We start from the raw sequence: 12,023 nt of genomic DNA on the forward strand, positions 1-12,023 counted from the left end.
TCCTCTCTCTCTATCCGCCTCTCTCCCTTCTCTTATCCCTTTGGCTTTCATTCTTTCCATCTTCCAATACTTTCACACCACCCTTATCTCCTAAATCTCATGGTCCCCAAGCTTCAATCTTGCCTTCTCCCCTAAACTTTTCTCTCTCTACACCGAACTGTTTTCCTGGAATCCATGCCCAAAATTCTCTCTCTATTCCTTAACCCTTGTTGTACAGTCCCAATCCTCTAAGACCCAACTCTTCTAATGGCTTCTCCCACTCCCCCGCACTATTCCCTCGCACCTTCTAAGCCTCATCAAACCCCTCACCCCACCCCACACAACCATCTCCAGAAGAAGCCCCAAAGGTACCACAAGCCCTCCCATAGACTCCACTCCTCATCCTCCTCCTCTTCTCCTTCCCCTTCTGCTACTAGTAGTAGCACTTGCAGTTCCACGACTCCTACTACTTGTGTTTCCAATGGCGCAAACCCTTCCTCTTCCTGCCCAGCTACCCAAAATCCAATCTTGGAGCGGAACCCGGCCTTGTTGCCCTGCTACCAACCTCGCTATTCACACCCCAGACCAGGGTTGAGCCCTGAATTCCGGCGGAGTCGGACCACAAGGGTCATCTCCAAGAGGAATCTGAGCTCCCCAAATTCCTCCTTTGATCACGGCCGCACCGGCTCTGATGCCGCCGGCCGATGCCTGACCCAAATTCTCCGATTGGGTCCCGATGAACGGGCCCTCACGGCGGTAATTTCCGGCTTCCGGGGTTCTCTTGCCGTCCCGGAAGATTACTGCTATGTCCTCCATGAGCTCGGTCGTCGGGAGAAGTCCCCGCCGAAGGTTTTCCGGTTCTTCCGCTCGGCAGCACCCTTAATGCGAAGCCCCACCGAGCAGGGGAAGCTATTGACGGCGGCAATCGGCGCGCTTGGCAAGATGGGCCGCTCGGACCTTGCAAGACAGGCTTTTGACGAAGGTTGCGCTGGTGGTTATGGCAACACCGTTTTCGCCTACTCGGCTCTGATATCGGCATATTCTCGGAGCGGGTTGGCTGCCGAGGCCATGGGCGTGCTTGAGTCGATGAAAGTTAATGGCTTGAAGCCCAATACAATTTCCTACAATGCTGTGATCGATGCCTGCGGGAAGGGTGGTGTCGACATTCGGTTCACCCTAGAGTTCTTTCGCAAGATGCTTCAGGATGGGCTATGCCCTGATAGGAAGACTTTCAATTCACTTCTTGCTGCTTGTAGCCGTGCCGGGCACTTGGAAGCTGCTCGGGATATGTTTGATGAAATGATCCACATAGGCATTGGTCGTGACATTTACACCTATAACACATTTATTGATGCCATCTGCAAGTGCGGTAATATGGAACTTGCGGATCAGGTCATGTCCGACATGGATGCAAACAATGTAAGACCCAATGTTGTTACATATAGTACATTGATGGATGGGTATTCCAAGTTGGAGCAGTTTGATGAAGCACTCAAGTTGTATGAAAAGATGAAATCTTTGAGGATTCAATTGGACAGGGTATGCTACAATACATTGCTTTCAATCTATGTGAAGACTGCGAAGTATGAAGAAATTGCTAGAGTATGTGAGGAGATGGATATAATGGGAGTAGATAAGGACACAGTTACTTACAATTCTTTGATTAATGGGTATGGCAAGCAGGGGAGATTTGATATTGTTGCGTACTTAGTTCAAGATATGAGAGAGCGGGGAGTTGCTCCAAGTGTGCTAACATACTCGACTTTGATAGATATTTACTCAAAGGCAGGAATGTATGGAGATGCAGCTAATGTTTTCTTAGAGTTCAAAGAATCCGGGTTAAAGGCAGATGTAGTCCTGTACAGCTCTTTTATTGATACATTGGCCAAGAATGGTTTGGTTGAATGTGCCGTGTGGATGCTTGATGAGATGTCAAGGATGGGGATTGAACCTAACGTGGTCACTTACAATACTATTATCGATGCATTTGGTAAGTCTAGGAACTTTGTCGAGGACGGGGGTGGTGGAAGGGATATGGGGATTGTTGGAGTATATGGAGGCCAGATTGTGAGGGTTGTCAGTCAGATAGCAAGGGGAATTGGACGGCCCATTACGGAGGAGGCGAGGAGGAGGTCAGAGGAACTGTTTTGTATTTTGGAGTTGTTTCAGAAAATGATCCAGCAGGGTGTAAGACCTAATGTTGTGACTTTCTCTGCTATCCTCAATGCTTGCAGGTGATATTCTGTCTTCTGAAGATCCTTTATTGGCAACTTAGGTTTGTTCCTTTATATTTTTCTATCACATTCTAAATGAAATTTCTCTACTGAAGTTTATGAGAATTGGAGCAACATTAAAAATGTGAACCAAGGATGTTATAGTGTAAATATTGTACCATTGGAGAAATATATATGGAATCATTTATTTATTCAGTCACATTTTATGTTCAATGACATTGTACTTGGTAGTTACGTACAATGCCATTTTTCTCAATTTGAAAATTCAAGAATTAAAAATTGGTTAATTTTGCCTGTGTACAAAAGTCTAAGGTTTGTTTGGTAGAAGACTAGAAATATATTACATTCTAGAACTGAAATAAGGAGTTGAAAGATATGTTGTCATGATACAAATATACTTGCTTTTCATGCTTTGTTTCCTCATCAGCCTTGTTCTAGAATTTCTTGTAAGCCAGTTTATAATTTGATTGTCTTTTCTGTTACAGTCGCTGCAATTCATTTGAAGATGCATCGCTTTTACTGGAGCAACTTCGCTTGTTTGATAATTTTGTTTACGGGGTAGCACATGGGCTCTTAATGGGCTATCAAGAGATATGGGTGCAATCCCAGTCCCTTTTTGATGAATTGAGGCGCATGGATCCTCCAACATCATCTGCTTTCTACAATGCTCTAACTGACATGCTATGGCATTTTGGGCAGGTAAGTGTGATTCCACGATATATTGGGACTGTATAGGTTGAAATCCTATGGGAACATATATGCATAGATGAATTTTTCAATAGGATTGGTTTGATCATTTTATTTTGTATATGCAATTTTTGTTGTGCTATTGTCCCTTGTATTTTCTTTTCAGCTCATCTTGGAAAACTTTGATAGCACTGTTGAAAAATATATAGCGGCAGTAACTGTTGTATTTCAAATATGATGGTTCTATGTTTAGAAAGGGCCATGTGGGATTGCACTTTCTATTTTAAATTGAGATGGTCAAAATAATATGGCAAACCAGTTGTTTTTAATCCATATCCAGTTTATCTATATGGAATTTCTTTTTCCATTTAAATTTAGACTCTCAATGACTAACTATTCTGGCAAACCAGTTTTTGCTTGCTTCTTGAACGGAGACAACACTATACCTACTCTTGCTATCAATATTTTCATCCATATGATCAAAATTCTGTACTCACATAGAAACATCGTCAGTGTTCTCTTCATCAATGAGGACCCTGAAAAATAACTCCAACTTTCTAACTGTTTGCAGAGAAAAGGAGCTCAGCAGGTCGTGCTTGAAGGCGTGAATCGCCATGTCTGGGAGAATACTTGGGGTGAATTTAGTTTGGATTTACATCTTATGTCATCTGGAGCTGCTCAAGCCATGGTTTTTGCCTGGCTTCTTGGTATACGCTCTATTGTTTTTGAAGGGCGTGCTCTGCCAGAGTTTGTGAGGTACTATTTCTAATTTTCTTTTTAAGCTTTGATGCTAATATAAGTGCTTAATTAAGCATCTATCCTCAATTTTGAAACCTTAGACACCTGAGTAAGGTTCCCAGGCTTAATCAGATACCTAATTAGTCTTTTTACTCTATTTGCTCATGGTCGACTCTGTGAAGGGTAAAATTTGATTGGTCATGAAGCTTCTACCTTCATATATAATGAATTCTACAAGTATTAATTCCAACGTATTTACATTGATTTTGACAGGTATCATATATTCAAACTTGATAGAATATATGCACGCTATTTCATGACCTTGCAAACCAAGGTTGCCTCAAGGTGTTGTGTTTAGACATATTTCATAGATAATAACTGTGCCTATACTCATCTCCTTGGAAGCCAGAGTTGCCTCCTCAACTGCTGTATTTTATCTGTACCATCTGCTGTAGTAGTCATATTATAGAACCCATTAGTTATCTTCCAAAGGTCCTCCAAGCTCTTCCAATGGACCTTGTACTAAAAGATGGCTCTGAATACTCTTTCTGGACCAAGTGAAATTTGTTTCCTTTTGAAGCAGTTTAAGTGTTTTAACTTTCTCTTATGAGATTGAGCAATATAGAGTCCACATCCTCTTTTTATGTTTCTAGAGTTGCTCCATATGCTTGTCAAATAGTTAAAATGCAGGTAGTTCTTCACCTTTAGTCTGATTTGATCGTCTTTTTATCATGGTATCTGAAAATTTGGAATCTTGTCATAATTGGGTGTTTGAGCTCACTTCTTCTCATTCTGACCAATTAAGTTTGCTACTCATGATAACCTCTTTTCTCTGCACTGCCTCCTGCGACTCACTTAACCTGAAGCTAGAGTTTCTTCTCAGCATCTTGACAGGATGGGGAAAACATAGCAAGGTCGCCGGTGCCAGCACCCTTCGCCGTGTTATTGAGGCATTACTTAATTCAATTGGAGCACCATTTCAGTTAGAGAGGTTCAATATTGGAAGATTTGTATCGCCTGGAGCCATGGTCGCCGCCTGGTTAAAGAAATCCGGCACAATAAACATCCTTCTCCTACATGATGAAAGAGTGATGCAACCATCAAGCTCGTTAGAACTGCTTCCAAGACTACAGGCATTACAGTTGTAGACCAGATCTAATCTTGGTGGGTTGGTCAACTTCTTTTGTTTATTTACCTAGGGAAATTCTAGTATATTTCAAGAATTACGGATACCTTGTCTTCATTGTATGATCACTCTAAACTTGTAATATTCCAGCTTCTGAAGTCATGGCAGTGCCAATCTGCAGCCTGCTTCTATTTTATTTTTCCCCCCATTGTCCTATCCCCCCTCCCCCTCCCCCTCCCCCCTCCTCTCTTTAAGTTCTTTAATGAAATTAGAGGTTATTCACTATATATTACTTGACGAACTGAATTTTTAAATTTCTACTGACATGCTTAGCGTTCTCGTTGGAAACGTCCAGTTTTGATATATTTATAGATCAACTGCTGTTCATTGATGAGTGATATTCTCAGGATGTTTTCATTTTATTTGACTAAAATACTCTCAGCTATTTTCTGCAAAGGAAGGAGAGAGAGGAGATTAATAAGATTACAGTAGAAAAGAAGAGTTTCTGAAATGAAACAAAGACGTTTGCCTAAATATGTCAAAAAGGAGAAGGCTTTTTTTTCACAATAAGAGTAAAATTTAATCTTTGTGTTTTGTTTTCTTATATAGTTTGAGGGTTACACTACACATAGTGACATAGAGAGGTCTTTTCTGAGAATTTTGGAAAAGGGAAGGGGAAAAGAGTAAAAAGAGTCTTTTGCATTGCATGCCCCCTTCCATCTCTTTCCTTCCCACACCACCGAGCCATCCCACCTGCCTCTCCCTCCTCCAAACATGCGCTTCCATGGTCGAATTCCTCCAACTCCATGCCCAGATGCTCCGCAACCACCTCTTCCAGGACCCCTTTGCTGCTCACGAGCTCCTCCGCTTCTTAACGGCTTTCACCCATGGAAGCCTCCACTATGCCCAGAAGCTGTTCGACCAAATTCCCCAGCCAACATCCCTCACTTATAACACTCTTATACAAGGCTTCGCCAATTCGCCCTCCCCTGCCCCGTCCCTCCACCTCTTCCGTCGTATGCTTTTGTCAACCTCCCGGCCCAATTCATACACCTTCCCTTTCCTGCTCAAAGCTTGTGCCCACCTCTCGGCTGTTGGTGCAGGTGAGCAGCTCCATGGCTTCATGGTCAAGAATGGCGGTGACCGGGATGTATTTTCGGTCAATGGTCTGATCCATATGTATGCCGCTTGTGGCAAGATCGACTCTGGGTGCCAGGTTTTTGACACGAGTGATCAGCGGGATATCGTCTCCTGGAACTGTTTGCTATCTGGATATGTAAATTGCGGACTTTTGGATCACGCAAGGTGCATTTTTGATGAGATGCCGGAGAGGGAGATTGTTTCTTGGAATGTGATGGTTAATGGATATATGAAGTTGGGCAATGTCAGTGCTGCTAGGGAGCTCTTTGATGGGATGCCTGAGAGAAATGTGGAGTCTTGGAATACTATGATTGCGGGGTATGCAAGGCGTAGTCAAATTGATATGGCTCGGAAGCTCTTCGATGAGATGCCTACAAGGAATGTTGTGTCTTGGAGTGCCATGATCACTGGGTATGCCCAAGGAGAAAACCCAAAGGAGGCATTAATTTTATTCGAGGAAATGAAGGAACTGAGACTAAGACCCAATTGGGCAGCCCTTGTCAGTGTGCTCTCAGCTTGCTCCCAGATAGGCACTCTTGATCAAGGGATGCAAATTCATACTTACATAAAGAACAAGAGGATGAAGGTGGACTCCATTATTGGATCAGCACTTATAGATATGTATGCCAAATGTGGTTGTATAGATAGAGCATTTGAAACATTTCACTTACTGCCGGCGAAGGATGTATTCTCCTGGACGGCAATGATCGGAGGGCTAGCTGTTAACGGTCAGGGGTTGAAAGCCTTGGAGCTCTTTGTTCAGATGGAGGAAGCTGGCGTTAGACCAAACGGGGTAACATTTGTGGGTGTCTTATGTGCATGCAGCCATGGAGGCTTAGTTGATTTAGCTAAGAAGTACTTCAATTCCATGAGGACAATATATGGCCTCGAGCCCCAGATCGAACATTATGGTTGTATGGTTGATGCACTGGGTCGAGCTGGGCTTTTAGATGAAGCAGTCTCCCTTGTTCAAGATTTACCAGTCAGTGATGTCCTGTGGGGTAGTTTGCTTGGTGCTTGCTGGATCCATGGAAATGCCGAGATAGGGGAGTACGCCGTTCATCGACTCGCTGAACTCAAGCCAGACGACGGTGGTGTCTATGTCCTCTTGTCAAACATCTATGCCATGACAGGTAGATGGGATGATGCTAGGAGGACTAGAGTGCTAATGAAATCAAAGGGCCTTGAGAAATCCCCTGGTCATAGCTCAATCGAAATTCATGGTGTTGTTCATGAATTTTATGTGGGAGACCAATCACACCCAAAATTTAGCAAAATCCTACGTAAGTTGGATGAGATTACTTCGTCATTGAAACTTGCTGGGTATCAACCAGACACAACTCCAGTTTTGTTTGATATAGAGGAGGAAGAGAAGCAACATGCAGTGTCTCATCATAGTGAGAAATTGGCTATTGCGTTTGGGCTAATTAGTACTGACGAAGGGGAGCCGATCAGAATTTTTAAGAACCTTCGAGTATGCCATGATTGCCATGCTGTAGCAAAGTTGATCTCCAAAGTCTATAAGAGAGACATAATTTTAAGGGACAGGAATATCTTCCATTACTGCAGAGAAGGTTCTTGTTCATGTAGAGACTACTGGTGATGTTGAGAGTAGATAAAAGATTTATCGTTTGCATAGAGTTCTAGATTTTTGCAGGGAAAATATTCTTGGGTGAGAATTTCTATATGCTTCATCAAATTTCAAATCCAGAATTTTGGATTTGACAAGAGAAATATGACAAGCTATCTTACTGGAAGAAGAATATAGCAATGAAAAATACTAAAACGTAGGCTGATATGAGAAAACTCACTTTGAGCTGCTATTTTGTTCTTATCATACTAGAACAGCGTAAAGAAGCAATTGAAAATAATTCTCCTGTTTATGTCAATAGAAAATTTGCACTGCAGAAAAATTCAGCATCCACTATACTATTGGCAAGATGATATCCACAAGAATCAGATGTTCAATTACAACATAAAACTCTTCATATAGATCAATAAATGGAATAAACCTACTATTCAATAACTCGTTGAACAAACAGTCCTCTGTATGATAACTCTTGAAAAATACAACGGGGATGTAGCTAACTTCGTTCATTGAGAGCGCTATGCAGTTAGTGTGTCACCCTTCACAGAGATAATGGGATGCAATGCTTCCAAGAAGCACAACAGAGAAACATCAGTATCGGAATATTTTACATACTCTATATCTGGATGTTAGAAACATCACATCCCATGTTTTTTTTCCAGTGTCCTGCAATTTGTAATGCGGAAATCATCAGTGTTTTAAGAATAACCAGGTATCAAGAAAAACCAACATAAAGATACAGAGATGTTGTACTTAAAAGGCTCAATTTCTCCCCATTTTAAGGGTGGCTATAAAGCAGGGTAAGAAAAAGTAGGAGGGATTGCTGATGTTAGAATAAAGTTGTTAGCAAGAAAAATTGACACCTAAGAGAAGATGAGCAATCATCATGCAATTAATCAGAAACATGTCAGTGATCTTCGAAAAAAATCTCTATACCCAGACTCTTGACTTCGTACAGATCAGACAACTATGATCATGTCAACGAGGAATCCTAACTATCCTGCTGGCAGTGTCGAGTGCTCATTCATGCACATTTGAGTTCCTATCAAAATTATTTACGGCTCTCCAAATTAGGATTCTCATTTAACACTAGACAATCAACCATGTAGTTTCCATATTTTAACATAGGAGTGAGTAAATAACATGCTTCCTTTACCATAATTGAATGTGCATTAGAAACCAATACCATTGGTAGAATTACCACATTTTATTCCACAAGAATAGATCAGCTAAAATTGCAAACTCTTCCTTTGTCGCCATTGGCTCACCATTCACTCCAAATCATTAACAAGATGACTAGTTTTAATTTTTGAAGTTTTGATTATGTAAAAGTATAGGTTTCACTGACAAGAATCATTTAAATTCAATTACTAATATGAGTAGCTTTGCCCACTTGACTGCTGCAATAACTTTTAAGTAAAAATTTGCATAGCAAATTCTGCTATAGCGTCTCTAATTATTAGTCCAGACAACAATCTCTAGAATCCAATATAACGTCATAAAGGCTCTCTGTCTCCCAAGAAAGTCAGAAAGGATGTTAATGCAGCAAAAGGTACAGTGTAAGAGTTACTTGACAACATAATCAGAATACAGTAGAAAAAAAAATCAACTAATACTAAGAACTGCCAGCGTACCATGTTCATTTCCATCACAGATAGCAGATATATGAGATATGCTCCTTTCTTCCTGAATAAGTCACACAAGATCGATCTGGCCACTCTCTACAAGACCCTTTATGGACTTGTACCGTAAGACGTACAAGTCATCAGCAACCAAGTCCAAAATCTCACCCCCTCTTCAAAGTATTAAGTATCAGGTGAGCAAATTTGATGGAAGAACCAGACATAAATAACAGAATGGAAGCTCAAAAAACTTACGTGTCATCGAGCTGGATAGCTCCAATGTCACACTTTGCCTTGCAGAAGACAAATGTGTCTACCTGAGGTTCTGGAACTGGACAACCACATTGAGTCAACTAGTCAGGATTCAGGAATAATAACTTTTTGCAATATGCAATAAGCATCAACACCTTAATTTTCCCAAGGGTGTCCAACAAGTTATCTGATATTATATATATATCCTGCAAGTTTCTCAAACCGATCTTCCAACTGACAAAAATCTTGCATCAGCTTTGTCACGTACTTAAAGTCCCTTTCCTTTAATTAGGTTGACAGTAGCAAATGAAGGAAATCTACTAACATAAACTATATAGTTATGAAGTATGAGATGCTAAATAATATACCCATGTCATCTTCTTCACTAGATATGGATTGCTTTAAAATGGACTGATAGCCATATGGCAATCGTGATAAAACTGACTGCTCAAGATGCTTTTCCATAATATCTGTGCACCGTTTGGCAAATTTCTGTTCTTGCTCAGAAAGCAGATTCCATAGGTTGGTCTTTGCAATGTGGATCATGTACTTCTCAATCTGCAAACATATACATAATACCTCTAAACCACAAAAAAAGGTATACTAAAAGAGGCCAATATGAATATTTCAGAGGGCAGCATCACCTTCTGCAGACGGATCCGAAGATATGATCTCAACAGGTATAAGGTTCGGTCCAAATCCATCTGGTAAAGGGAAACGACGAGATCATCAACGCTGTTCTCCCTAAATTCTTCTACAGTCTCTTCCTAATCCACATTCCCATTTATCCAAGTCAATTCATAATATCAAAACCAAACCAGATTATCAATCAAATGCATCTATAACTACCACTCCACCAAAATTCATTGAAATTGCTAAATGGCCGAAGGAGGCATGTATCTGTGATAAATCTTTTAGATGCAAGAGGAAAACAAGAAAAAAGATATTCTTATTTCCTTTCTATTAACATTGCACGTATTTCGAAGCTACGCTTGCGCCTCAAGTTATTGCATTTGCTGAGAAATTGCATATGGAAGCATGTAATCTATAATAAAGCTCCGTAATTGCAGATCGAAGAAAGAAAAGAGCGATTTTTTCCCAAAAGAATCCTAGGGTCAGACTTTGATATCTACGCGAATTTCGTGACAATGTGAAGAGGTGCATCAGGGATTAAGATTAGCGTTAAATCTTAGGGTTTAGGAGAGGTTACCAAGAGTTGGATCTGCTCACGGGCTCTGTGGACGAGCTCGGACTCGAATCTAAGGATCTCAGGGGATTCCTTCTCGTTCCTCCACACCCTCTTCAGTAGATCCACGTCGGTTGTTGCCTCCAACGACGACGGCGATGCAGCCGCCGGTCGCGGCGGCGACTCGTCCCACGCACCAGAAGCCATCACTCTCTACTTCCTCTCTCCCTCTCTCCGCGGGATTTTACAGCAGCCGACGAAAGCAAATAGGTTTAATTACATTTTGCTCCCTGAGCTTTGAGTCTTTGACACTATCATTTTTAGGGCCCCCTTTATTATTATTTTTTTAACACTCAATCTTATAAGTATTTATTATTCTACCCTACATCATAAATTTAATCTTTAAAAAACACTCTAATTAAATTTAAACTGGCAGTAGCTGACTGAGTGATTATTGTAACGACATTTCAAGTGATGTATACAAGTGTAGGTTTGATATATATATATATATATATATATATATATATATATGTTTAATCATAGTGTCATTAGGCAAGAGTGATGCCATTTGATGACTAAAAATAATCATTTTAAATGATAGCAATGTGTGCTATTCAAAGGAAAATTTATGTATAATACCCTCTTGCAATCTTTTTAACATATATTTTCTTATATTTTTTAATACTATAATGATCCTTAACATAGGGAATATGTTAATCAGTTTGGTACTTGGTCGCCCCTCCCTTCTGCTCTATTGCAGATTTTGGTCTTTGATGCTCAACCTGTATCCGGATCCATATTTTTAGTCCGGATACGGATTCGGATACGGATATTGGACGGATTGTAAAATTTAAAACCAGATCCCAACTAAACGGATATGGATAATTTTCGGATAAAGGATCGGATCTTAAACGGATATTAATTGAATTTAAAATAATTATAATATTTTATTTAGATATAATTAACACAAAATTATTAAGACTTTTACAACAAATAATTTTTTTTAATGTCAAATATATAAAATTAGGGAAATTAATCTCTATAAATAATATATAAAGTATTATTAGTAACAATATTAATATTTACTATTTAAATAAGCAAACTAAAAACTGTAAATCATTTAAAAAAAATGCGGGTAAACGGATATCCGATATCCGTATCCGAATCTGAAAATATATCCGACCTGTATCCGAATCCGTATCCGAATTTTTTTCAAAAATTCTATCCATATCCGAATCCGTATCCGAATTTTTTTCAAAAATTCTATCCATATCCGAATCCGTATCCGAATCGGATAGAAATTTTTTATTTGAATCCGATCCGAGTCGGATCGGATAGCGGGTCGGGTCGGAGTTAATCCGACCCGTTTTCACCCCTATCAAGGAGACTTCTATACTCGCATTCTATGCACATTTTCTTAAGCCTTGTTTGCTTGGAGTTCGGAACCCGCCCTAAACTAATTTAAGAATTC

At 40.2% G+C, this 12,023-nt stretch overlaps 3 protein-coding genes across 4 annotated transcripts; 2 read left to right on the forward strand and 1 right to left on the reverse strand.

The window, feature by feature from the left end:
* On the forward strand, positions 1–4,960 carry LOC140775762 (uncharacterized). Its single transcript, XM_073119183.1, has 4 exons — positions 1–2,213; positions 2,699–2,912; positions 3,472–3,656; positions 4,522–4,960. The coding sequence occupies exons 1-4, from the start codon at positions 247–249 to the stop codon at positions 4,784–4,786; spliced, it is 2,631 nt and encodes an 876-aa protein (XP_072975284.1). The 5' UTR covers positions 1–246; the 3' UTR covers positions 4,787–4,960.
* Positions 4,961–5,416: 456 nt separating this feature from the next.
* LOC140775328 (pentatricopeptide repeat-containing protein At5g48910-like) lies at positions 5,417–7,744 on the forward strand. The gene has a single exon (XM_073118558.1). The coding sequence runs from the start codon at positions 5,471–5,473 to the stop codon at positions 7,505–7,507; it is 2,037 nt and encodes a 678-aa protein (XP_072974659.1). The 5' UTR covers positions 5,417–5,470; the 3' UTR covers positions 7,508–7,744.
* Positions 7,745–7,777: 33 nt separating this feature from the next.
* On the reverse strand, positions 7,778–10,822 carry LOC140775329 (DNA replication complex GINS protein SLD5). Of its 2 annotated transcripts, none has more exons than XM_073118560.1 (6): positions 10,577–10,822; positions 10,011–10,070; positions 9,735–9,924; positions 9,370–9,445; positions 9,127–9,287; positions 7,778–8,158 (listed from the first exon to the last, which is right to left on the reverse strand). In XM_073118560.1, the coding sequence occupies exons 1-5, from the start codon at positions 10,757–10,759 to the stop codon at positions 9,188–9,190; spliced, it is 609 nt and encodes a 202-aa protein (XP_072974661.1). In that variant the 5' UTR covers positions 10,760–10,822; the 3' UTR covers positions 7,778–8,158; positions 9,127–9,187. The 2 variants fall into 2 exon arrangements, with proteins under 2 accessions (XP_072974661.1, XP_072974660.1); XM_073118559.1 differs by having other exon boundaries at positions 7,786–8,158; positions 10,011–10,133.
* Positions 10,823–12,023: the final 1,201 nt, after the last annotated feature.

The sequence above is a fragment of the Typha angustifolia genome, chromosome 14 (genome assembly GCF_048772165.1).
Source record: "Typha angustifolia cultivar Huaian chromosome 14, ASM4877216v1, whole genome shotgun sequence".
NCBI lineage: Eukaryota > Viridiplantae > Streptophyta > Magnoliopsida > Poales > Typhaceae > Typha > Typha angustifolia.

Coding starts and splice junctions, on each gene's coding strand:
- LOC140775329 (XM_073118559.1), bottom strand. CDS start 10,759: ATGGCTTCTGGTGCGTGGGACGAGTCGCCGCCGCGACCGGCGGCTGCA. Junction 9,446..9,734: donor TAGTGAAGAAGATGACATGG/GTATATTATTTA, acceptor GTGGTTGTCCAG/TTCCAGAACCTCAGGTAGAC. Junction 9,288..9,369: donor GCTATCCAGCTCGATGACAC/GTAAGTTTTTTG, acceptor AATACTTTGAAG/AGGGGGTGAGATTTTGGACT.
- LOC140775328 (XM_073118558.1), top strand. CDS start 5,471: ATGCCCCCTTCCATCTCTTTCCTTCCCACACCACCGAGCCATCCCACC.
- LOC140775762 (XM_073119183.1), top strand. CDS start 247: ATGGCTTCTCCCACTCCCCCGCACTATTCCCTCGCACCTTCTAAGCCT. Junction 2,913..3,471: donor TGCTATGGCATTTTGGGCAG/GTAAGTGTGATT, acceptor AACTGTTTGCAG/AGAAAAGGAGCTCAGCAGGT. Junction 3,657..4,521: donor GCTCTGCCAGAGTTTGTGAG/GTACTATTTCTA, acceptor GTTTCTTCTCAG/CATCTTGACAGGATGGGGAA.